General features: G+C 39.8%; 1 protein-coding gene across 1 annotated transcript in view; it reads left to right on the top strand.

Moving 5' to 3' along the window:
• The window catches only part of PAPPA2 (pappalysin 2), a 185,805-nt gene that overhangs the window by 73,498 nt on the left and 85,123 nt on the right, over nucleotides 1-27,184 (top strand). Inside the window, exons 6-11 of the mRNA XM_032226805.1 lie at nucleotides 7,287-7,408; nucleotides 11,119-11,608; nucleotides 18,752-18,880; nucleotides 20,002-20,093; nucleotides 22,301-22,494; nucleotides 26,955-27,086. Of these exons, the coding sequence (XP_032082696.1) occupies nucleotides 7,287-7,408; nucleotides 11,119-11,608; nucleotides 18,752-18,880; nucleotides 20,002-20,093; nucleotides 22,301-22,494; nucleotides 26,955-27,086 (1,159 nt within the window). The remainder of the gene's footprint in view (nucleotides 1-7,286; nucleotides 7,409-11,118; nucleotides 11,609-18,751; nucleotides 18,881-20,001; nucleotides 20,094-22,300; nucleotides 22,495-26,954; nucleotides 27,087-27,184) is intronic.

Genomic DNA, 27,184 nt, shown 5'->3' with positions numbered 1-27,184 from the left:
CTTCACTATTATTCACGTTACAGCATCTCTCTTCTGGTGCTGCGATGAGAATCGTAGAATTATTCACTTTCTCTTTTTTTAAATAAAATAAATCAAAGTTATGAGTTAGATTTAACTTTGCTTAAACTTAAAAGCAAGCTGCTTCAAATCACCGTTTATCTTTGGATGTAATAGTGAACTGGAACTTTACTCAGATTGAAAATGTTCCCCTTAAAATTAAGAAGGGGCAATATTTTAGTGTTTCCTGCTGTATTAGAGGTGGAATTAGTACCGTGCCATTGTTTTTCAGAAGTTAGAGCAATCTCTGTTGGGAAAAAAAAAATACACCTTAAAACCAATTTTTCTAGTTTCGGTGTTTTTTTATGAATTTTTAATTCCTAGAATGTTTAGCTGGCTTGACCTAAGGCCATGAGAATTGCACTTCAAGATATTTGGAGCGGACCAGGTCAAGAATCTTGGAACAGGCAAGAATCTTGACCCAGTAATACCCCAGCAGACTGATTTTGTCAACATTGTTTTGACCGTGATTTGCAGTGTTCCTTCTGTCATCCCCTTTCATCACTGTGCGCACGTAGTCCTTTCAATGGGAAGTTGTTTACATGAACATGTGTACCTTGGGAAAGCTGCATTGGCCTTCTACTGAGGAATTTAAGGAGGCAAAGAAGGTGATGAAGATGATTTGGCAATTTCTCTCAGCTGTTTGCCAGTTGGCAAAATCTTTTCTGGACTTTACATATGAGGGGAGTTAGGGGAACAGACACTTATTTATACAGCTGTTATTCCAAAAGTGAATGGATTTTGATCTTTCTGCAGTAATAGAGAGGAGACATAGAGCTATGCTGGAGATGTATATATAACTGCAGGTATGAATTCAGAATTTAGAAATAAGCAGGACGAACATGATACACCACTGCCATCCTTCAGCCAGAAAGCTGACACTGAATTGAATGTGCATGCACTTCTTTGATTGGATGCTTTTGGGTGCTTTTATTTTGGGGGTGCAGTTTTAGATTCACCCCCAAAGGCAAATATTTTGGCAATTGTTTGACGTCTTAAATCCCTACATATATAAAAGTAGGAAGATGAATGATTGGAGGTCATCAGTAGGCCTTGGGATGTGTGCAGTGGTGGGTTTCAAAAATTGTTTGAACCTACTCTGTGGGTGTGGCCTCCTTTGTGGGAGTGGCTTGCTGCCCAAGTGACCGGATGGGAGTGGCTTGCCGCCCATGTGACCGGATATGAAGATGCCGATGACACTTATCAGAACCACCTTAAATTACCTCACACACAGCACTGGCATGTATAAGAATTTGATGTAAACTTGTTTTTTAAAAGGCATCTTTGGTTTGCGTTAAAACAACTTCAACACACGCAATGTTCTAATTGCACCACAAACGCAGTAGTCATCCTTACCTTTCACAGAGGCACTGAGTTTTATAAATATGAGCATGATAGTGTAGAATAATCATATCCAAGGACCAGTGGTGGGTTTCAAAAATTTCTGGAACCTCTTCTGTAGGTGTGGCCTGCTTTCCGGGTCCACTGGTGGAACCTCTTCTAACCGGTTCGGTAGATTTGACGAACCGGTTCTACTGAATAGGTGTGAACTGGTAGGAACCCATCTCTGGCTGTGTGGTATATAAAGAACATTTACCCCCAGTAGTTGAAAGCTTCATGCAAACAAGGTGTATCTTGCTGTTAATGCTGAGTGAAGCAGCTTTTCATAGAACCATAGAGCCACAACAGCATAGGGATGATGGTAATTCTATAGAGATCATCTAATCTGTCCTTTGCTCAGTCTTGGATCTGGTAGTACATCTGTGCCGAATAACAATCTAGGCCATGTTTGAATATTTCTAGTGAAGAAAAATTCCTACATATGGCAGCCTATTCCACTGGGTGACAGCTTATACAGAAATGAAATTCTTCCTGATGTGTAGCCTGATCCTCATATATTTAACCTAGTGGTTCTGGTCCTACCCCCTGGGACAGTAAGTCTCTATATTCTTTAATATATTGTGAAATCTAGTCCACTGCTCCACCTTTCCGTTTCGGTATTATATGTTATTTCAATACAATGATAGTTATATAATATATTTAGATAGCAGCATTTTTAATTAATGAGAGGGATGGATAAATAGTAGCTTTTCCAGCCAACAAATTCTTAGTTGGCAGCCTAGCTTTTGTTTTTAGCAGCCATCAAAGTTCTTTTGTTAGCATTTTTTCTTGGGAAAATGATAATGTTATTTGGATTATGTCCAAGGAAAATGTATATCACAAACTACATGTAGACAGAAAGCAAAAATGTCTGAACTCCCTTGGCATATTCAACTTGGCATTTTACTTGCTGGTTTTATTAAATTAGGGAGTATTTCTTCAGAGTTTTGAAAGTTTGAGAGTAGCTGTGTTTGGGTGAAAGAGGAAGATCTCGGGTTGCCTTGATATCCTTTCTTTTTTTCCCCAATATATTTTTATTATTTTTACATTTAAAACAATGCAGTACCACGAAGTCGGAGTGACTATACATTCACATTATATACAGCTAGTCTCAACCATTAACAATTACCCTACTTAATACATTGTCTATCCTTCTGTCTAATCACAATATATACAGTTTTCAGTCCAGTCTTGTCACCTTGTCTTATACCAGTCATAAAATCTGTTTGAAGTCTGAAAATTTGTTCCAGACTTCAAAATATTCTGATTCTCCTTTATTTTTAAGTTCAAGAATGAGCCTATCTGCTTCTGTACAGGCCAACACTTTTCTGATTATATCTAGCTCTGATGGTGTATTTTCTTTTTTCCAATATTGTGCATAACTTATGCGCGCCACAGTTAGTGCATGAATAATTAAATAAAGTGTATCTTTCTTAAACCCCTCTGGTATTATACCTAGGAGAAAAATTTCCAGTTTAAACAAGATTTAGCAATAGCAATAGCAATAGCAGTTAGACTTATATACCGCTTCATAGGGCTTTCAGCCCTCTCTAAGCGGTTTACAGAGTCAGCATATCGCCCCCACAGTCTGGGTCCTCATTTCACCCACTTCAGAAGGATGGAAGGCTGAGTCAACCTTGAGCCGGTGAGATTAGGACCACTGAACTGCAGATAACAGTCAGCTGAAGTGGCCTGCAGTACTGCACCCTAACCACTGCGCCACCTCCACGTCTCCCACCATTTTTTCTAACCATGATTGAATCATTTTCCAATAATTTTTTTGCCTCATTGCACGTCCACCACATATGATTAAAAAGTGCCTGGTGTTTTTTTTTTCGCTTCCAACAATTTGGGGCCAGATTTTTAAACATTTTGGAGAGCTGTGCTGGAGGGAGATGCCATCTGTAGAACATCTTATGAAGGTTTTCTTTATGCGCCATAGCCATTGTTAGTTTCTGATTAAGTATCCAAAGTTTTTCCCACTTAGCCAATTCCACATTGTAACCGAAATTTTTTGCCCAGGCAACCATAGTTTCTTTGACATGATTTCCTTTCTTATTGAACTGAGATACATGCAGCAGGTGGCAGCAGAACAAGAGAAACAGGATCCCTTCTATAAAAAACCAAAAACAAAATTTCAATCTTTTTGCTCTGCCACACTTGCTACATATATTCCTGCATGCTATCTCTTTGGGGTAAACAAAATTATGCAGAGCAAGAGTAAGAGCCAAGTAATTTAAAGGCACAGAGTAAGGATAAGGAAAAGAAAAAATAGTGAATGCTAGTTTAAACCAATACCATCGCTATTAACACCTTTCCATATGTAAATCTGTTTTTTATCTCTTTGTAAATCGACGTCGCTTCCACAAATTCCGCGTAGCACTTAAAATATCACGCTTTCTTTTTTAAAAAAAGTTTTTTATTTTTCCATTTTCATAACATATAATCACATGTATACTATTACATACCCAACATCATCTTGTATTATTAAATGTTTACATCAATTCACCTTACCATCAACTCCCAAAAACAATTATTGGCTCTTCTGCTCTCCATACACCATATTTGTACCTTATCCATTGCTTTCTTCTCCCACTCTCCTGCCCCTCCCTACCTCCTTTCTTCCCTCTGTCATCCTTCTCTTTTCTACTTCCCTTCCTCTCTCCTCCTCTCTCCCCTTTCCACTCCTCCTTTTTCTCCCCCTCTCCCCCCCATCCTCTCTCCTATCCCTCTCTTCTTCTCTTACCTCTCTCCTCTACTTCACACTCTTCATCTCATTTACTTGGTGTATTTCAGCTTCTGAGTGAGCTCCATTTTATGTTGATGTTATTTATAATTCTTTTTCAATATACATATTTAATTTTAACATATATCTTCCTCCTTTAAAAAAAAAAAGAGAACCAAAAAGTATACATATATAGTCATTGTCCTTTTAACATCCCCCCCCAGCCTATTTTTGGCCGAGATGTAGACCTGGTTACAATTCCCAGCAATTCTCATCATTATATTTATATAATTATACATCCTTACTCACCCCCAATTTGTGATTCTGTCTTTAAATCTCAATAGTTTCCCATTGTAAGTATATTTCATGTTCCCTCTCCATTTTTCCATATCTTGGATTAGATTATCCTTAATTGTCTATAAATGGCAATCCTTACTGTTCAATGTTCATTACAATTCCCTTAATCTACTATATAGAATAGCAAGCAGTACACATCTCACTTTGTTCATAATCTTAAAAGTTCTATATATGTCCATGTTTCGTATATTTTAACCCATGCTTAATTGTCCTTCTATTGTCATGTTCAATCAATTAGCAAGTCAGTTTAGTTATCATGTAAAAAAGGGAATCACAAACCTCTGCTTTACAATCTCCCCATATTTGTTTCATATTTGTCCATATTCTATATATTTTAACCTTTATTTAATTATCTTTCCATTATCATATTCAATCAGTTAACAACTCAATTTTATTGTCATATTTAGGAATAAACCCCTTATTTTAGCTTTATATTTTCCCATATAAAATTTCTAATTGTCTGACTTTTTCCTAGTAAGTCTTTTGTCCCACTTCTCTGTTCCTGCCTTTTCCCTTTTCTTTGTTTTGACACGTCCACCCTCTTCAATTTTCCCCACTCCACCGACAAAAAGATCTTTTATATTTCCCTTTGTTGGGGCATAACCTCCTACTTCAATTTTCCTTACACCACTGTCAACCTCCGAAACATTTTTTGTCTGCTTTTTATTCCCTTTTGTTGGGACACATTCCCCCTTTACCATTTTCCCTATACCACTGCCAAGCCCAATGGAGTTTTTTGTCTGCTTTTTATTTCCCACCGTTTCTATCCCTTCATTATCTTTCCCCCATTCTTCTTTCCCTTCTTCTTTAAATACATATTTCTCTGGGTTCAGAATTTTATTTAGGCTTGATTTTAATGATTTATGCATATTTTTTTATATAATTTCATGTAGTTCTTCAAATTCCCAGCTTTCCATGATGTCCAGTTCCAAAATTGCAGTTAGTTATACAGATCTTATTTCAAGGTTCTGGTCCACCCTAAATTTAGCTAATTCAATTAATGTAAAAATGCAAGAGGAGCTGGATCTATCTTTTGCAGAAAAAAGAAGAAGAAAAACTTCGTAGTTTCCCAGTTCTTGATTTTGTTATTGTTTTTTTCCTTGCTACCTTCCAGCTCCGGTTGCTTATAGCTGCTAAAATATATTAATTGGAATAAACTTGCAAACGGCCAGACTCGGGTATGTTTCTCTTCGCCTCCAGCTTTTCCAAATTCTCATTTATGGCAGTTGGTTAATTAAAACTTCCCACACAGTCAAGATTAGGTTATCAGTTATCAGTGAGAAGATAGTGTTTTTTTCTTGATTTTTCTCCCTTGTTGCATTTCCTCTCTCATTAATTGGAGTTGCTTAAGATATATTAGTTGGAAGAAGTTCAGACAAAGTAAATCCCTCGGAATGTTTGTTTTCTATTTCAAATCCAAAACCAAATTTAGAGTTTGTATTTGAGTGGGTTTGTCACTTCTCTGCTTTCTTCTCTTCTGTCCAAATTGTTTCAAACAAATAGCTTTTTTTTGGGGGGGGGTGGCTAGTGTTTCATCTTCCCTTTCTTTCTTTCCTTTTGCCAAAATCCAGATCTGTCTATTAATATTGTTTGTACTCTCAAGATTCTTTGCCTTTTCCAAGTTTTGATTTATGACTGTGGGTGAAACAAATCTTCTTATCGGTCTTTGATCTCGTCTCCTGCACGCTCCTGTTCAGTAGTTCTGGCTGGAAGCCAGCTTCTAGTGCAGCCATGTTGCCATGCTGCCACCCCTACTCCAATTCAGAGGGCAAATCTCTGACCTGCGAGGGACCTATTGCCTCCCTCTGGGTCTGATGAGATGCTGGCCCTTCTTCATCCCACCCTTACAGGGGTTCTGATCCAAAAAGGGTCTTTGAATAGGTTTGTCAGACAGGGTTCATGTGAGGCTCTTGAGAGCTCACACCCTCCACATCTGTTCAGCTGGAGAACTTCCGGTCGAATCCAAAAGATCACACTTTCTTGTCTACTTATTACTCAACTATTCAGTAAGCATTCAATTTAATTTTACTCATCCTTTTTTCATGTATCTCTTTTATCACATTCAACAATCAGTTTTCACTTTCACATTCATACAAAACTCTTGCCAGTTTGTTTTATTGTATGATTCCTTTAAACCCCCAGGATTTAAAATTAAACTTTTATTTTTCACACTTGGGCATTTTATAGTGACTATTGAAGACTTTGAGAGACCACACTGCTCTCTCTTCGTGGCACGACATAACCGCGAACGTCAAAAGCGCGCCGACAACACCGCGGTGCTAAAACCGCTATGTCAAAAGCGCGCCGACAACAGCGCGCCGACAACAGCGCGCCGACAGAAGCGCGATTTAACTTAAGGTAAGGTTTAGGGTTAGGTTTAGGGTTAGGTTTAGGGTTAGGTTTAGGGTTAGGTTTAGGGTAGGTTTAGGGTAGGTTTAGGGTTAGGTTTAGGGTTAGGTTTAGGGTTATTTTTAGGGTTATGTTACAGCGCGCTTCTGTCAGAGCGCTGTTGTCGCACGGTTTTGACGGTGCGGTTTTGTCACCGCGCTTTAGTCACACGCGCTTTAGTCTACCGCGGTTTTGTGGTGGAACCCTCTCTCTTAACGTCTCTTTATTCTTGATAAGTATACATTTACAGTTATCTTTTTATTTTTATGCACATGATGCCGTTTGTTTGTAGAGTTCTGAAAAAAATATATGTCTGAATGAAAAGGGAATGAACACATTCATTTCTCTTCCTTCTCTCCATTTCTTTCTCTGTTTTTAGAGAGTCAGGGAACCTCTGTGGAAATTGTGCTGAAGATGGAACTTACAGCCAGTATGCACACGAAGCCTCTTCTCCTCTAATCTGTGACTCTTCTGGCTATTGGACTCCAAAGGAGGCAGTAGGTAAAGGTCTCGGATCTTTTTTTTTCTATGACAAAGGGATTATCAGATACGACTGGGTAACCCAGCAGCTGTTGCTGTGTATTCTGTCTGAAAACTCTATTCAGGCCAATAAATAAACGTGAAGAGCTTCAATGCAGCTGTGCAGTGTCTTTTGAGTGTCTCCAGCTGTTTGAGAAGTGAATTTGGTGGAGGAGATCTAGCGAAGTTCTCTTTTTTCTCTTTCTCTTCAGAAACAAAATGAAATAACAAGTACGAATCAGTATAATATCGTGTAAATTAAATATGCTGCTGTATAGCTTTAAAAGAAACAGTGCAAGCTTTCAACTGACTTATTTATTTATGTATTTATGTGTTTGTTTGTTTGTTTATTTATTTATTTATTAGACTTATATACCACTTCATAGGGCTTCCAGCCCTCTCTAAGCGGTTTACAATTTTTTTTAGCAAATTGAGTCAGCAACTTGCCCCCCCAGTCTGGGTCCTCATTTCACCCACCTTGGAAGGCTGAGTCGACCTTGAGCCGGTGAGATTTGAACCGCTGAACTGCAGATCACAGTCAGCTAAAGTGGCCTGCAGTACTGCACACCCTAACCACTGTGCCACCTCGGCTCCTGGCTTAACATTCTTAGTAAAATTTCTCTTTCTGGCCCTAGTCTATAGATTGTTTCAACTGTTATAAAGGTGAGTTGATATGTATGCATTGAGAAAAGGGGGAAGAGAAAAATTATTTGGAAATTTTTGAGAGTACACCCATCACATGTGAATATATAGTTACTTCAGGAGCCTAAAGAGAGAGAGAAAAGGTAAGATTATAAAAAAATAAAATAAAAAAGAAGGGAATCCCATACCACCTTTCCAGGATAATAGTAAATAAGTTATTTATGCTACTATATTGACTGTACAGGCAATCCTTGTGTCAGCCTCTGCTTTGCTGCTGCTTCAGCTGCCATTGTAACGGGAAGGGGGGGGCTGGTATTTGGGAGGGGAATCATGATGTGCTGGAGGAAGATTCTAGACTCTCACCTGACCATCTTACTGCGCATGTGGAGGAAGGGAGTTTCCCGCCAAGGTTAACTGTCCGGCATTCCATCCTGGTGATGCCTTTTGAAGTTATCTCCCACATGACAGTTGGGTGCATTATAATTGGACTATGGACTGGGGTGCCAAGGGGAGGGGATTGAGTTATACATGATATTCTTTGCTTTCACGCCTAATTAACCAGACTCAGCTTAGCTTCGCTACTGTTCGTTTGTAATTAGTAAAAGTACACTTGATTTCAAACAAATGGAGTTGAGTGGTTTCTTTCCTGGTTATTAAATGAAGTCGCATCTGACACCTTGACTTATTACCACAACTGAGCCCAACATTTCCATTGCTAAGTGAGGTAATTGTTAACTGAATTGCACCTCCTTTTACAACCTTTTTTTTTTGCCAAGTTGTTCAGCAAATAACTGCAGTTGTTAAGTAGATCATGCCCTCTCTAAGTGAATCTGGCTTCCTCCATTGACTTTGCTTGTTGAAAGTCAACGGGGAAGATTACAACAGCAAGTAATGCACGCGTGTACACACACACACACACTCACACACACACACACACACACATACAGATCCTGTGAGTCATCACACCCAGATACTGATTGTAATTCAGTGTTTGCTGTTTTTGTCAGTTATTTGAAAAGTTATAGTCCACTAGGAAAGTGGTGTTGCGCAACATTCCTGATTATGTATTGTTTTTCCTTTCTGCCTCAGGCATTCTTTGACACTGTATATAGGAGACAATTACAATTATTTGTTTGTCCTAAGTTCAGGGATGCTAGGTGACCCCTATGTTGTGCCCATGAAACTGAGCAGCAAAATATCAGTAGTTAGCAATGCAAAAAGTAAACTCTAAATAACCATATGAAGCTTCCACAAGCTTAGTTTATTTATTTTGTATGTAAGTTGAAATTTTGCAAAAGGGAAAAAGTTACATGAAATTAGTTATTGTTTTGTTGTTGTTGAGTGTGACTTCCAGAAACATGAAAATTCATTTCTCATATGCATCATTTGTCCTGGACTAAATCAAAGACTAAAGTCTGAGAGATTCATGTCCTTTCACATGGGGAAGAATTTTTACAAATTAAACAGAGATGTTATATCTGAACACCTCTTCAGAATTTTTTTTTCTTTTTTTTCCCTGGGGGCTCTTAGCAATTAGAGCCTTGGTGGCACAATGCAGTATTGCAGGCTAATTCTGCCAACTGCAAGGAGTTCGATTCTGACTGGCTCAAGGTTGACTCAACCTTCCATCCTTCTGAGATCAATAAAATAAGGACCCAGATTGTTTGAGACAATATGCTGACTCTGTAAACCACTTAGAGGACTGTAAAGCACTATGAAGCAGTATATACCGTATTTTTCGGAGTAGAAGACGCACCGGAATATAAGACGCACCAAGGTTTTCAAGAGGCAATTTTTTTAAAAAAGTAGATAGGTAGATAGAGGGATAGAGAGGGAGAGAAAGAGAGAGAAATACAGTAGGTAGGTAAGGAGAGAGAGTAGTTAGGTAGGTAGGTAGGTAGGTAGGTAGGTAGATAAAGGGATAGAGAGAGAGAGAGAAATAGAGATAGAGAAATAGAGAAATTCAGTAGGTAGGTAGGGAGAGAGGGTGTAGGTAGGTAGGTAGAGTGATAGAGAGAGAAATACAGTAGATAGGTGGGGAGAGAGAGTAGGTAGGTAGGTAGATAGAGGGATACAGGGAGAGATAGAAATACAGTAGATAGGTAGGGAGAGGGAGGGAGAGAGAGAGAGAGAGTAGATAGGTAGGTAGGTAGGTAGGTAGGTAGCATGATACAGAGAGAGAGAGAGAGAGAGAGAGAGAGAGAGAGAGAGAGAGAGAGAAGGTAGATAGGTAGATGTTTCCAGGTGTATTTATCCATGTGCTGGAGAAGGAAATTGCTGACAATCTGCAGCACCTAAGACTTGTTTCTGCTGGCCCAGCACTTGATCAATCTAATTGTCATCAATCGCTCTAACTAAAGAGCTTTCCGAAAAGGAAAAAACCAAACTTTTTGCACTCTGCAAACTCCCCCAAAATGGCCCATTTTTCACAAAAACGGGCTTGTTTCCCCCCAAAAAAGGCATGAATAGTCTTGGGGGGTGGGGCGGTTGCAGAGTGCTCCTGGGGGGGATGGTCATGAAAACAGGCCTGTTTTTTGTCAAAAAAATTGCATGCATAGCCTTATGGAGACTTATAGAGTGCTGCTGGAGCCGGGGAGGGGAACTGTCCATTTTTTGCTCATTTCTGCCCTCCCCAGCCCCCAGGAGCTCTCCATAAGGGTATGCACGGCCATTTTTGTGAGGGGGGCGGCACTTCGGGAGGCAAAAAAAATGCTGTATTTGATGTATAAGACGCACCCAGATTTTCAGCCTCTTTTTTGAGTAAAAAAAGTGTGTCTTACACTCCGAAAAATACGGTAAGTCTAAGTGCTATTGCTATGATTCAGGTTTCTGTTCTACCTTTTTTTTCAGTAGTGCTAGTTTTTCAAGATTTACTATATGAGAAATTAGAATGCCATTCTCCAGACAAATGTATTTATATGTTGATATCAGAAATAAAATTTGAAGTGGATTTAAAAAAAAAGGCTCATTAAGAGACTGTGACCCTGCTTTTAAAATTCCACTTCACTTTGCATATCCAGAAAACTCTTCCATTCTTCTTGTCTTTCTAGGTCCTCCAGATGTAACTCAACCCTGTGAAACCAGTCTGCAGGCCTGGAGCCCTGAATTTAACCTGTTTAATGTGAGCATGACCACTCCTTGCCTTAAGCCCCTTGGTTGCATTCTGGAGCTCTACTTTCTATATCCTGTGTATTCTGACTCTCTGCTAATATGGACCACAAATTTCTCCATCAATTCCAAAGTGCTGTCAGACATTGAGATCCTGACAGAGCAGGGGGATTCTGTACATCTTGGACCAATGGACACATTCTGTGACATTCCCCTCACGGTGAAACTGAACCTTACCAAGAAGGTGTCGGGCATAAAGATTTACACCTTTGACGAGAAGATGGAGATAGATGCTGCACAGCTAATCTCCACTCCACACAGTCTCCTTTGTTCAAACTGCAAACCTGTGAAGTACAGAATTCTGCGGGACCCCGCGTTCCAGGATGGATCCCCAGCAATGGTGATGCAGCCAGGAAGAATGTTTATTGACAAGTGAGTGAAAAGATTGGCGTTCAGGAATCTAAAGGCTTCTGCAAAAAGCATCCTGGCTCTCTCTCTCTCCTTTGCATTCCATTTTATTTATGCAAGAGCCGAGGTGGCGCTATTTCTTCCCAACAGTTATTCTTGTAGGTTATTTTTTTAAATGTGTACCATGAGAACTTCCAGCTGCAGCCAGAAACAGGTTAACACAGAGACAGGTTTACCACTAGAGCCAAGGTGGCACAGTGGTTAGGGTGCAGTACTGCAGGCCACTTCAGCTGACTGTTATCTGCAGTTCAGCGGTTCTAATCTCACCGGCTCAAGGTTGACTCAGCCTTCCATCCTTCTGAGGTGGGTGAAATGAGGACCCAGACTGTGGGGGCAATATGCTGACTCTGTAAACCTCTTAGAGAGGGGTGAAAGCCCTATGAAGCGGTATATAAGTCTAACTGCTATTGCTATTGCTATTTATTTCTTTTCATTTAAAAAAAAAAAGACACCAACTCTTTCCCCTTCAGAAAAAAAGGTCAAATTGCATTATGTAGAAAATTGATCATAATTCCTGTGTTCTGTCCAATCAAAGCAGGTGAGTCAATGAGATGATTGATTCATAACATTTGAACTTTAAGATGCATTTAAATTAATGTCAGGGTGTTACAAATATTTGCTTGTAGGGGTTTGAGCTGGAGACGTTGTGCCACCCTGCTTGATAACAGAACAGAATAAATGAGTTGGAAGGGACCTTGGTGGTCTTCTAATTCAGTCCTATGCTCAAGAGAGCCGAGGTGGCGCAGTGGTTAGAGTGCAGTCCTGCAGCCACTTCAGCTGACTGTTAGCTGCAGTTCGGCAGTTCAAATCTCACCGGCTCAAGGTTGACTCAGCCTTCCATCCTTCTGAGGTGGGTGAAATGAGGACCCAGACTGTGGGGGCTATATGCTGACTCTGTAAACCGCTTAGAGAGGGCTGAGTCGACCTTGAGTCGGTGAGATTAGAACCGCTGAACTGCAGATAACAGTCAGCTGAAGTGGCCTGCAGTACTGCACCCTAACCACTGGGCCACCTCGGCTCTCACCCCCTATCATTAGCCTGCTTTTAACACTGTTGAGTTGGCATCTCCTGTCTCCAATTTCTTCAGTCTCTCATTGTTAGCAGAAATGATATAAAAGCTGTTATCTTTACATTTCTTAAGTTTTACATTTTGACTGGATGATTATGAACTATTGCAAAGGAAGAATGTTGCTCAGCGTAGTGATTTCCTTTAGATACTTGGAGGCAAGGCTTGCAGGAATTTCCCACTGGGGGAAAAAATATCCTATCACTTGGAATCAAACAGGCAGCAACAGCAATTAATGTAAGAAAAAATAAATATGTACTTTGGAAGATTTCTATGAAAACACAATTATTGCAGATTTTAAGTGGCCACACTTTATTGATGTTATGCTAATTGATTTGGCTGCCTCTATGATTCTAGATCTCATGTAAGAATTTTCTGCCTCAATTGTTGGGGTGGCATTTCTAAGGTACCACTTGTGTTCTGTCCCCCCTTCTCCACTCGTTAACAGACGACAGGCAAACAAACTTAAAAGGACCTCTCTTTATCAGTCCTCGGCTCAAACTGGCTACGAGCCCAAAATAAACCTAATTAAAGTCTCTGCCTGAAGATAACGGAATGCAAAACAAATCTCTCTTACGCAACACAAGGTGAACAAAAAGAAAGCAAAGCACTTCTTCAAATGTCTCTACGAATCAGGGTTACAGAAATCAAATCACTTCTCCAAGTGTCCATCCCAAGAAACCACAACCGAGGATCAATGAACGTTGAACACACGAATGAACGTTGACTCCTGCAACCAGGGCGTGGCACCATCTGTCCTTTTATCACCTGAAGACCCACTAACGAGCCCCAGCTGCATTGTTAATCTTGCATCCCGAAAAGACTGCTGCTGAGTCACAACACACTTGTATATTAGCAGACAAGCTGGATAGCCTGGACAGACCAGGCCATGCCTGGTTTTGACAGCTTAATAGACAAAGCCCAGGGCATTTCTGGATGTGGCTTCTCTGACATGAATTCCTTATTTATTTATTTTTTGCAAGGATTCATAGAATACACCATTTGCTTTGGTTTCTGTGGTAGGTTTGGTCAGCATATTGACAATGAATATTAATGGGTTTTTTTACGCATTATTGGTTACTGTTGATAGCCATTCTGGAATTTATTGGATGAAGTACTCTATATCAATGTCTTAAATAAATTAAGTTTAAATAGCAATAGCAATAGCAATAGCAATTAGACGTATATACCGCTTCATAGGGCTTTCAGCCCTCTCTAAGCGGTTTACAGAGTCAGCATATTGCCCCCAACAATCCGGGTCCTCATTTTACCCACCTCGGAAGGATGGAAGGCTGAGTCAACCTTGAACCTGGTGAGATTTGAACAGCCAAACTGCTGAACTGCAGTCAGCTGAAGTAGCCTGCAGTGCTGCATTTAACCACTGCACCACTTCGGCTCTAAATAATCCCTCATTATGTTTCTGAATCACTTTGAGCTATTGGAAAAATATTGTAGAATTTTTAAAATAGCAACAATATGAGTATATTCTTTTTTTAATAATAATGGCACCAATGTAGTCTATCTCCAGCTGTCTAATAGCTGTATTTTTTATTCAATTCTGCATTTGGCTGGTTGGCTGCAGTTATCCCAGAAAACAAAGTTGAGTTTCATATTGAGGGGCTGCCACAGAGAGGAGGGGGTCCAGCTATTTTCCAAAGTGCTAAACAAGTAATAATGGATGGAAACTGAACGAGGAGAGATTCAACCTGAAAATAAGGAGAAAGTTTCTGACAGTGAGAGCAATCAATCAATTGCAATGGAACAACTTGCCTTCAGAGGTTGTGCAGCTTCATCTCTGGAGGCTTTCAAGAAGAGACTAGACTGTCATTTGTCAGAAATGGCGTAGGGTTTGCTTGGGTGGGGGTTGGACTAGATGACCTACAAGGACCCTTCCAACTCTGTTAATCTGTATATTTCCATTATTTTCTTAACTACTGACTGTCATCCACTGAGAATGCGTGCAGAGCCATAGTTAGCTTGCGCATTTGCCAGTAGCGTTTCACACTCTACGGGGGACTTACAGAGATAAACTATCCCAATTCCCAGCTGCTCTTGCACTGCATTCCCTTGTACAAGACAAGACCTGATGAATAATTTTTGGAACACACGTTATCAGTGCTTCTAATAAAGCAGCAATGCCGCCAGTTTAGATTTGGCTTGCCCTGGGACAACTCACTGGAGGGACCATTCAATGTGGGATAATTCAAGAGAGGGGCTAGGACTTCTAACTTGAGAAGGTACAAATCTAAAGCAAGACAATTGAATTGTCTTCCTCTCTTGAATTGTCCCATGGGGAATTGACTGTGGCGAGTTGTCCTAGGTCTTGTTGCTCTGCCACTGGAGCAGTGGTGGGATTCAACCAATCTATTCGGGAGAACCGGTTGGTAACTTTCTAAGTAGTTCAGAGAACCGGTTGTTGGAAGAAATCTCCTTTTGTTTTTTTCCACTTTACAGGGCTAATCCTGTAAGGAAGGCAGGAAGGAAACATTCTAGTGTTGTTTCTAGCCTAATCTTCATTGACCTGCTTACAGAAACTGCCTCTCCAGTTAACCCTTATTACATTGTAACAACTAAGGCGAAGCGCCCATCGACCTGATTTTGAGTTGGCCACGCCCACCCAGTCACATGACCACCAAGCCCCACCTACCCATATAGTCATTAGGGCAGAGAACCGGTTGTTAAATTATTTGAATCCCACCACTGCACTGGAGCGAAGATAACGAGACCTGGGATGCATATAAACAGCAGCAGATAAATTGGTAGGTTGACATAGGATAGAAATAATGGTAGGAGAAGAGACAGCAACCTGCTTCTTTACTACTATGATCAAATCTCTTGCTATGGCAGTATTGATAATGTGAACAAAAAAACCCGCCCTACATTAAAATACTTATTAAAATAAATGTGATACGGGTTTTCTTTAATCTCAAAACTGAGTCAGAAAATCTTGAAAGTGCAAAAATAATTCTTTCAATTGTTCATTTATTTGAAAGGTATGGATCAAGTTAGTTTATGTTAAAATTAAAATTAAATTATTCAGACATCCTCCCTTATGAATGATTTTTTTAAAAAATACCTGAAAATGATCCTGGTTACCAGGTCAGAGAACATATCAAATTCAAGTAATCTGAAAGATGCCTCCCTTAGAAAAGAGCCAGCAAAACCAAATTTGTGGCCTATATATTCCTGTGGCTAACATGGTTTCTGGACTTATTCTTTCCAAAGATTGAGATGAGGGGAGTTCATGATCTCTGATACCAGGAAACAGTTCGTTCCTTATCTTTTTGACTAAATCCAGTTTAAATTTCATTCAGTTCATCAAGCTTTTTGCCTCTTAAGAAGGACAAGGATATTGTCCCTAAAAGCTTTCTCTTTACAATCCAGACTTCCTAGAATCAATTTATCAAACTGAAATGGATAAAATTTATTGAATGTAAATGAACATGTAATGCTGCAATCAAGTCTTCTTTCCTGGAGAAACTGTGTTCTGCCTGTTGCCATGTTCCCACCAATGAATGGAAGGCTGCAGCTCTTCTTTTCATACACGTAAAAGAAGAAATTATTAAGTCCTCGAAAGCATTTGTATTATGCACTGGGTTTCACACATGGAAAAAGGCAACAAAAAGGAAAGAATGAGTAAAAGAATTATACTTTAATAACAGTTTCCCATGAATAAGAACTTTATATTTTTAATGTTAGCTCATTAAAAAATTTTTACGTTGTTCAATAAAAATATTTTTGAAAATAATTTTTCTTATTCAGCTTTACAAGTTCATAGAGATATTTTATATTTTTTTTAACATGTATTTTTCAAGAAACTCAATTTGAGGTCTCTGGCCCTTACATACAGTAATTTTGATGTTTTAAAGATTAGAAGCATTGTTCCTCTACTATAACAAAGGAATTTTGCCTCATGAAATGTGCACGTATACTTCCTCACATAATTTTTTATTACTTAAGTCCAACAGAATGGTGAATTTTGTTGTGTATTATATGATTAGTTCCATATCACATTATTTGCTGACTTACGTTCCATAAGGATCATTGGTTAATTTACAGAAAGCTCCCTCCACCTGACACATCAGCATATCTCTCTGGAAATTGCCATTGCAAATTGAAGGGAGATTGTTCCTTGCCGGAGATAAATTCCAAAGCAATAGCTTTCCCTTTAATTAATTCTTGTTCAAACCAGAAAACAATTAATCTTGCCTGGGTACTGGGATCTGTAATGGTTTCAGTGGAATATTTTAAAGTATTGTATGAAATCCCAACAGTGTCTTCTATTCCGTTTTATAAAGTATTACATCTATTGTAAGTTATGTCAGCAGGTTTTCTCACTTGTTTGTTATTACTTGATGTGATAGACGTTATTCTCTGATTGTTAACAAACAGTTACCTATGATACTCACTACAGTTGTTAATCTTTTGGATTGAGAAGTCCCTTTGAAAGCCTAAGCAGCACAGTTGGGATTTTATGAAGAACCACATATCACTGATGTCTGAACTCTAGTTGGTTTTCCTGGTGTGCTATCTAGAAACAGCATATGTTTATATGCCAGGAGAAGACAGTGGCCAAGGGGTATCTGTAAAGGCAAAAAATAGAACAAAACTATTGGATTAAAAGCATTCAGACTGCTTTAACAAAGACTGTTTTCATATTGCGAAAGATATACTTTCCTGGACGAAGATAGGAATTTGCAAAGCAAGGTGGTTGGAGGGATATGGAATCTTTCATCATTTAATGTCTAAGATGCCATCCTAGTTAGCAAGGTTTGATTCCCAATTAGAAGGACTGATAGCGGAATGGCCCTAAAGGCAAGATTTCATCTAAACATTCTGGGTTAATGCTAGGATTTGAAGGGACTTTCAATTCCCTTCAAATTGAAAGATTCCTTCTTGCCAGACTGGGATGCAACTAGGATTTGTAACAAACTGTAATTGCTTGCCCTGGAGTTGTTTAGTTTGGTGCAGAAAGCAGCATATAGTGGATCTTTTAACTTGGATAGAGTACTTTGTTACAGGAATTCCTGGCTCACATTGTATAAGCCAAGTCTTCTCCCCTTTTTCAGCAGGGAACAAGCCATGGTCTGTCTCCCTGACTAGAAATTCTGTAAGACTTTTTTCCAGGAAGACATATATCTTCTAAAATACGAAACCGCTAAACTATTTTCTTCTTGGAATATTGCAGAAACATAAAATTTAAACACCAATTTATTAAGTTCCTCTGTGTTACTTGCAGGAAAAGTTACATTATGAGTAGCCACAGGTTTTTCTGGCTGATGGATTTTATAGATACATGAGGCATCCTTGGAATGTGGAAATATGTTACTGGAGGAAGTGGGGTACTTTGAGTCTACGGTCTGTCTATCTATCTATCTATCTATCTATCTATCTATCTATCTATCTATTATTTATTTATTTATTTATTTATTTATTTATTTGACTTATATACCGCTTCATAGCGCTTTCAGCCCTCTCTAAGCGGTTTACAATTTTTTTTAGCAAATTGAGTCAGCAACTTGCCCCCACAGTCCGGGTCCTCATTTCACCCACCTCGGAAGGATGGAAGGCTGAGTCAACCTTGAGCCGGTGAGATTTGAACAGCCGAACTGCAGAACTGCAGTCAGCTGAAGTAGCCTGCAGTGCTGCATTTAACCACTGCGCCACCTCGTCTCTAAATCAGAACAATGTTAATAATTGGCATTTAAAAGGATGTCGCCCAAATTTTCCTGGTTCAATATTTATGGGATTTGGAATTCTTCATCTGTTCACAGTGATCTTTTGAAAATGTACTGTACCTTTCAGGCATGAGGAGAGGGAGAAAGATTCTACCTAAATGATAGATATAAAATTTGAGATTAATCATCCTGGCATACTTTTGACTGTCAGCTAAAGTGGCCTGCAGTACTGCACCCTAACCACTGTGCCACCTTGGCTCTCCATAACTGCTTTTTCCTAATGTGCATTTCTGTGTAGGGTAGAGATGTTCTCTATGGCTTGCTTCTATCATAAAGTATAATTCTGCTTACTTACTTCCCCAGGGAAGTCACAATAGGCCAACAATACCAGTACCAAGTACAGGCTATAGCAGGCGCTGCTATAAGTGAAGCTTCTCCACCTCTGATCCACATCCATGGCTCTTCCTACTGTGGGGATGGACAAGTAAGCAGGTAAGTTCCAATTTTTGAAGATGACTGCTAAGTACCATAACTTGAACTATTTGTTTTCCATGCATATTCCCTAGTCCTCCCCACAGTGCCCGTGGAAGAACCCTTAGAATATTCTTGTTTAAGGAATTTCTGGTCCAAATTAGATGGGTGTTTAAATGCCTGCCTCAGTGGTAGGATGCAGCTGGTTCGCACCAATCCGAGAGAACCGGTTGTTATAGCAATAGCAATAGCAGTTAGACTTATATACCGCTTCATAGGGTTTTCAGCCCTCTCTAAGCGGTTTACAGAGTCAGCATATTGCCCCCAACAACAATCCGGGTCCTCATTTTACCCACCTCGGAAGGATGGAAGGCTGAGTCAACCCTGAGCCGGTGAGATTTGAACCGCCGAACTGCAGAACTGCAGTCAGCTGAAGTAGCCTGCAGTGCTGCATTTAACCACTGCACCACCTCGGCTCTTGACTTTCTAAGCAATTGGGAGAACCAGTTGTTGGAAGAAATCTCCTTTCGTCCCGCCCCCCCCCCCCACACTTTACAGGGCTAACCCTGTAATGAAGGCAGGAAGGAAACATTCTGGTGTTGTTTCTAGCCTAATATTTATTGCCCTGCTTACAGAAACTGCCTCTCTGGTTAACCTTATTATGTTGTAACAGCTAAGGTAAAGCACCCATCGATGTGAGTGATGTTGAGTTGGCCACACCCACCAGGTCACATGACCACTGAGCCATGCCTACCCAGCTGGTCATTAGGGCAGAGAACCGGTTGTTAAATTATTTGAATCCCACCACTGGCCTGCCTGAATATATATTGGAATGCCAATTTATCTTCTTGGTTTCAGTGGGACTCACAACCAAATGCTAGCTCAGCCGTTTTTTTTTTTTATCAAAGAAGAATTATTTCTTCAAGTTTGCAACAAAAAGCAGGATAGTTCCATATTAGCTCTACCTCTCTGTGGAAGTAAGAATAAAATTGATTTTCAAAAATGGGAGTTTATACTGTAGTTCAGCCAGCTGTGTCCTTCCCGGAGAAGCTGTGGTAAGGAGGTAAGAAAGATAATTCAGATGAGTTCCAAATGTTCTCAATATTGTACAAATGTTAAGAATGCTACTATTATTTTCCTAGGAGTCTTGCAGAGGAATGCGATGATGGAAACCTATTAGATGGGGATGGTTGCTCTAGAAACTGTAAAAAGGAAAGAGGATACCACTGTATTGGTGAGTCTAGAAATGTTAGCCCACTGCTATTGGTTTCATTATAATTTTGCTGTAGCCTTGTCTTAACTTACATACACATTTTTGAATCTTGTAGCTGAGATTTGGCAGAGTTCAGAAATTTAACTCTGAATTTAAATTTCATATCAATGATCCTGACTTGAAGTTGCCTACCTTGAATTTTTTACATCCCTCCATTATGGCATCCAGATTGCTACAAGTATGATAATATAGTCAAAAGGTCATGTGGTCTACACAAAGAATGTTTGCCCATTAGAAAAACCCAATTTTCATAATTGTGCAAGTACAACAGTGGTAGGAAGATTAGCTTACTTAGTGGGACGTGATGGGAAGGGACTGGACGTGATGGGAGGGGGATCGATGTGATGATGGCATGGGACAGGACAGAACAGAGCAGAATAGAATAAAATAAGTCCCTTGATCTTTTGGCATTTTTACTACAGGTTGAATCTTAATTTCTTAATTTAGCCCAGTGAAAAGGCAACGTGGCTCGGTGATTTACCTTGGAATTTGTGGACCCAGTCTTAATTGCTAGTCATTCATTGAAGGCAATGTGACATTGGAAGATTTTTTTATGAGCTTTCTTAGAAATGAGCCATTCCCTTTTTAATGAAAAGAGCAGTGAGGGCCTGAGCCCATGACAGGTGTGTTCCAGTGGTGGGATTCAGCCAGTCCGCACCTATCCGGTAGAACCGGTTGTTAACTTTCTAAGCAGCTCAGAGAACCGGTTATTGGAAGAAATCTCCTTTTGTTTTTTCCCACTTTACAGAGCTAATCCTGTAAGGAAGGCATGAAGGAAAAATTCTGGTGTTGTTTCTAGTCTAATCTTTATTGCCCTGCTTACAGAAATTGCCTCTCCGGTTAACCCTTATTACATTGTAACAGCTAAGGTGAAGCGCCCATCGACCTGAGTGATGTTGAGTTGGCCACGCCCACCCAGTCACATGACCACCAAGCCACGCCTACACAGCTGGTCATTAGGGCAGAGAACCGGTTGTTAAATTATTTGAATCCCACCACTGGTGTGCTCCCAGCTCCTCCCCTTCTCTTTATACAAAAGTCGGCCTCTCTACAATTTGCTGTGGGTATTCCTCATGATACTAGAAGATTTTTGCTGCACATTTAGCACATCACATTCTGCCTCCAAACTGAAAAAAAGAAGATCATGCATAAGGGGTACATTTTAAACACATTTTAAAAAGCCTAGTCTAAGAATGCAGATTTCTATGGAAGGCAGCAGATTTGTCCTCCCCATTAGAGTACAGTAGCCCTTGACTTACAACCACAATTCAGCTCAACATTTCTGTCGTTAAGTGAGACATTTGTTAAGGGGGTTTTGCCCCATTTTATTGTCTTTTTTGCCATAGTTGTTAAGTGAATCATTGCAATTAATAAGTTAGTAACCCGGTTGTTAAGTGAATCTGGTTTTCAATTGACTTTGCTTGTCAGAAGGTCGTAAAAAGTGATCATGTAACCTTGGGACACAACAACAATATTAAATATGAACCAGTTCCCAAGCATCCAAATTTTGATCATATGATCATGGGATGCTGCAAAGGTCGTAACTTTGAAAAACAGCCATAAGTCACATTTTTCAGTTAACTCCCTTAACAAATGTCTCATTTTTCAGTGCTGTGGTAACTTTGAAAAGTCACTAAGTGAACTGTTGAAAGTCAAGGACTACCTCTATAGCTTTCCTTAAATTTCTTTCCATTTTGGAAAAAAAACAAACAAAATAGCAATAGCAATAGCAGTTAGACTTATATACCGCTTCATAGGGCTTTCAGCCCTCTCTAAGCGGTTTACAGAGTCAGCATATTGTCCCCACAGTCTGGGTCCTCATTTTACCCACCTCGGAAGGATGGAAGGCTGAGTCAACCCTGAGCCAGTGAGATTTGAACAGCCGAACTGCAGAACTGCAGTCAGCTGAAGTAGCCTGCAGTGCTGCATTTAACCACTGCGCCACCTCGGCTCTAAATCAGAACAATGTTAATAATTGGCATTTAAAAGGATGTCGCCCAAATTTTCCTGGTTCAATATTATGGGATTTGGAATTCTTCATCTGTTCACAGTGATCTTTTGAAAATGTACTGTACCTTTCAGGCATGAGGAGAGGGAGGAAGATTCTACCTAAATGATAGATATAAAATTTGAGATTAATCATCCTGGCATACTTTTGACTATTGCAGGTGAACCAAGTCTATGCTATGTCCATGAAGATGATGGCATTTGTGAGCCGTTTGAGGAAAGGAACAGCATTGTGGATTGCGGTCTCTTCACCCCAAAAGATTATGTGGATCAGTGGGCATCAGACGCTTATGCATCCCACCAAGATGAGAAAACATGTCCAGTCTCTATGGTGATTGGAGAACCTCTCGTGAAGGTGTCTGTTTCCTTCTTTTCTTTCACAAAAATGGCTGTTTCGAACATTCCCTGTCTGCCAGCTGATGCCAGTTGATTCTGCTTCAAAATTACACAGAATCACAGGGCGGGATGGGATGGGATAGGATGGGGTGCAACAGAATGGAATGGAATAGAACTTAATAGAATACAATAGAAAATATATTCTTCTGCAAAATGGAGGAGCAATTTCATTCCCAGAGGATATGAGGGAGTTTAGCAGTGGTGGGTTGCTAATCCCGTTCCAACCGGTTCGATGCGTCTTAGCGCCTGCGTGATGCTCCAGCTGCTCGCGGAGACTCGCACAGGCGCTGTATGTGCCATGCGCCTGCGTGGAAGTGCAGAAGCCTTCAAAGACCGGTAAGGAGCGCGGGCGGGCAGGGGGGCCCTTCACCGTTCCCGGAAGTTACTTACTTCCGGGTTGGTCGATCAACCGGTTCGCGGGGACCGCCGCGAACCAGTTGAAACCCACCCCTGGAGTTTAGGCTCTGCCATTCCTATAGTTTTCCCTCAGTAACTCTTCCTTTAGTATACACACTTCCTTTGTGCCCTAATTTTAGATCAGTAGTGGACCACATACTTTACACTTTGTATGTTTCATTTTTAATCTTTCACATACCAGTTAAAAATTTAAGAAGCTGAATTTTGTTTTTGTTTTGTTTCTGGAGAATTGGGCCTCATTATTTCCAGTGGTCTGGCTATGTTATAGCAATAGCAATAGCAGTTAGACTTATATACCGCTTCATAGGGCTTTCAGCCCTCTCTAAGCGGTTTACAGAGTCAGCATATTGCCCCAACAACAATCCGGGTCCTCATTTTACCCACCTCGGAAGGATGGAAGGCTGAGTCAACCCTGAGCCAGTGAGATTTGAACTGCTGAACCACAGCTAGCACTCAGCTGAAGTAGCCTGCAGTGCTGCACTCTAACCACTGTGCCACCTCGGTTATGTCAGGTTACAAATGGGAACTTATGTGCTTAAATGCTATATTGCTTTATCTCAGCTCTGTGTGTCAGGTCACAAGTTTTTTCTGGATTCAGAAGCAGTAATGTCACCCACATTAATGCTTTAGGCTTTATTCTTGGGCAGTATAAAGAAGCAACATAATGACGTAAGATGAAGCAATCAAAGAACATTCAAGACTTCAAGAAAAATCATCACATACAGCATGTCGTTTGGTTACAGGTGTTTTAACATCCATATTCTCAAATAACATTTACCATCACAGATTTTCCATCTAGTATAACTAAATACCTCATTTTCATTGTACAGTATATGTTCAATTGCGATTTGTATTTTTTTTTTAATTCCACCAATCAACTATCAGATATGCTTATGTTCATTGTTATCCTTGTACCTCATACATTCAAACAGAGATCTTATTCCTTCATTTTTCAGCAAAGTATTATAAGTAGTCGCTCTCTCTATATATATACCAATTTTTAATTATTCCCTTATTAAGATTATGTATCAACAACAAGATATCATTGTAATATGTTCTTAAGGTTATACATTATATCACTCTATATACTCTATCAAGTATACATAAAATCATTGTTATCCTTATCCTTTTTAAAGCAAAGGATTCTAAAATATTCAATTCATAGATATATCAGTTTTTCATTGTATCGTTATTAATTTATTTCACAGCATGATTGTGTTATCATTTAACTCCTTCAGTTAAAGCATGAGTAAAACATCTTTCATTTCCAAGTTTTTCCCCCCAGCCACTGATAAAACAAGTCCCATGTCTTATAAAATTGCTCGTCCTCTTGTTCTCTAATTTCGAGTGTCAATTTACTCATTTCAGCACAGTCCATTATTTTTCGAATAACTTCTACCTGTTTTGGTATTGTTTCATTTTTCCAGTTTTTTGCAAATACGATTCTGGCTGCTGTTAACGACATGCTGTATGTGATGATGCTTTTTTGTTTGTTTTTTGTTCTGGTTTTTTTTTATTGCTGTCTGTATATGTTGTCTGTGTAATAAAAATAGAAATTAAAAAAAAAAGAAAAATCAGAGAAAATAAAAAAGAGCTATGTATCTTATGACATTCAGGAAAATCCAAAGAGTTCATCACCAATGAAAGGTGAACTTGTTCACAGCTAAAGACCTCCCAGTTAGATCTGCATCAAAAGCCATCTATGTAGATTTCTGATTAATTATATACTGTAGGCTCTGAATCATCGTTACTAACATCTGGTTTTTTTCTCATCTCACTGACGTCTGCCAAGAACAAGCCTATCTTAGTTTAAACTTGGCACCTATTTTTGCCAAGCATGAGGCCATCAGGGTTAAATAATATTTGTTTATATCAGGTTTCTATCATTTTAAAGCTAAGGAGAATCTGTTTTGCAAGAGTTTTGGTTTGACAATTAGAAAGAACCTATTCTACACCAGTGTCTCCCCACTCCCCCCCAAATATAAACCTAAGAATAACTCTTTAGGGACTAAAATAAATGCTTAATTTCTTTTTAATACACTTAACTGTTCTGACCCCCCTCGTTCCACACCAAAGCACACTCCGAGTCAGAGATAAATTACGGCATTTAATTAACAGACAAACAGGTCCTTGGCAGCACGGACAAGCTTGGGCAGCAATAAACACAGATAAGGCTTGGCAGCAATCCAGCCTGCCAAGCTCATACAAAGTTCTCCGACATTCGATTCTGTGTTGACTTCTGCAAAGAGGGGCGTGTGCACAAGTAGCTTTTTATAGTCTGGAGAGGAGCCTAATGACCACCAGCTGAGTGCAATCACCTCCTGTAATTGCATAATTGTTCCTGACGCCTATTAGCTCTTCGATGGCGTGCATCCAGGAACAACTCACTACTGGCTTCCGGCTCACTCTCCCTTGTTTCCTCCCCACTGGTCCAAGGCTCAGGTGCCTCCTGGTAGCCAACCAGCCTCTCTGCTCCCTGCTCAGAGTCGGAACCCTGTCCAGGGTCCTCCACATCCTCCAGAGCCGACTCATAGGGCCCCTCGCTGTCAGAGTCTGGTGGCAGCTCCAACAGCTCCTGCTGGGCCACAACACTTAACCATGGTATAAGAACATAAACTTCTATACATGTCTAAGTGAAGGAGTTGTAGACTACTATCCACTTCCTCTTCTCCAGTCTTCCAGTAAAACCACCAGCATTTTAAATACTTTGTCATGAAATCTCTCATGCCACAAGTATTGGGCAACCAAATACTTACTAGTTTCTATATGCCGGTGGATGTAGCTAGTTTGGTTTTTGTATAGAATAGCAGTCATTAAGATGAGCACCACCTACAACTCGGAATGGAACTGCCTGGTTATAGACATGCTACAGCAAGGACTCAATCCTCACAGAGAGCTGTCCTCGTGCAGAAACTGCCATGCAAATGATTAAAACTCCGAATACTTTGTTTTAATTTTCAACTTTCTACCCTTATTTATTAAATTAAAAAACAAACAAAGAGTACAGTAGTCCTTGACTTACGGCCACAATTGAGCCCCAAATTTATGTTGCTAAGTAAGACATTAGTTAAGTGAGTTTTGCTCCATTTTACGACCTTGCTTGCCACAGTTGTTAAGTGAATCACTGCAGTTGGTAAATTAGTAACCTGGTTGTTAAGTGAATCTGGCTTCCCCATTGGCTTTGCTTGTCAAAAGGTCGCAAAAAGTGCTTACGTAATCTTGGAACACAGCAACGGTCATAAATATGAAGCAGTTGCCAAGCATGTTGATCACATGATCATGGGGATGTTGCGAAATAGCCATAAGTCCTATTTTTCAGTGTAACTTTGAACAGTCACTAAATGACTGTTATAAATCGAGGACTACCTGTATTAAGAAACACCAAGAATAGCAAAGTGTGCATATTTATGGTGTATATATAAGCTTGTCTCTTGTGCATTTAAAGTTTTACACAATGGTTTTAAATAAAGATGACCATGCAGTTAGGCCTCGTGTTACGACAGCAATTGGGGCTAGAATTTTTGTCACTAAGCAATGCAAATCACAAAGTGTGACATTACCTGACTGCATCACTTGGTGATGGCAATCCCAACAGTCCCGATTTTGCTGTCATAACCCTGAGACATACGGGTCATTAAATGGGAAGTGAGTCCAAGGCAAGTAGGGCAGCAGATATTGTGGGGTCAAGGATGCCGTGGGCAGGTGTGTGTGTGTGTGTGTGTGTGTGTGTGTGTGTAAACAAACATTTTTAAAAATAGAACTTCTAATAGAAACAAAAAAAATACCATTTAGTTATTTCTAGTTCTGAATTCCAGTACTTTTATTAGGTCATTTCAGGGTCACAAATATTGCACATATTTCCAAACTGAACTGGCTTAAGTATTTTTCCTAATATGGATTTTTGATTTTTGTTATGGTTCCCTTGCTTTTCATATTGTTTCTGATGTAATAAACAGTGTCTCTCCAACTCCAGGAAGCACTGAAAATCTCCCTTTTTTTTAGGTGTGCAGGCCCCATCATCAAGAGACCCTGGAGAGTGAATCACAGCTGGCGTGGTTTCCTTGTATGAAAAATGATGTTCTTCAGGATACAGACATGGAGAAAGCACATTTGAATGACAGGATTTGGCTGAAAGTGAGTGAATTTGGCAGTCACATAATGAACACATGTTGAGGAAAAAATGGCAGTTAATATGCACATGCCGATCTCCAGGTTGATCATACTGAGTTTTG

The sequence above is a fragment of the Thamnophis elegans genome, chromosome 11 (assembly GCF_009769535.1).
Source record: "Thamnophis elegans isolate rThaEle1 chromosome 11, rThaEle1.pri, whole genome shotgun sequence".
NCBI lineage: Eukaryota > Metazoa > Chordata > Lepidosauria > Squamata > Colubridae > Thamnophis > Thamnophis elegans.
Note: the sequence above shows the minus strand (reverse complement) of the source record. Positions and strands in the feature narration are given on the sequence as shown.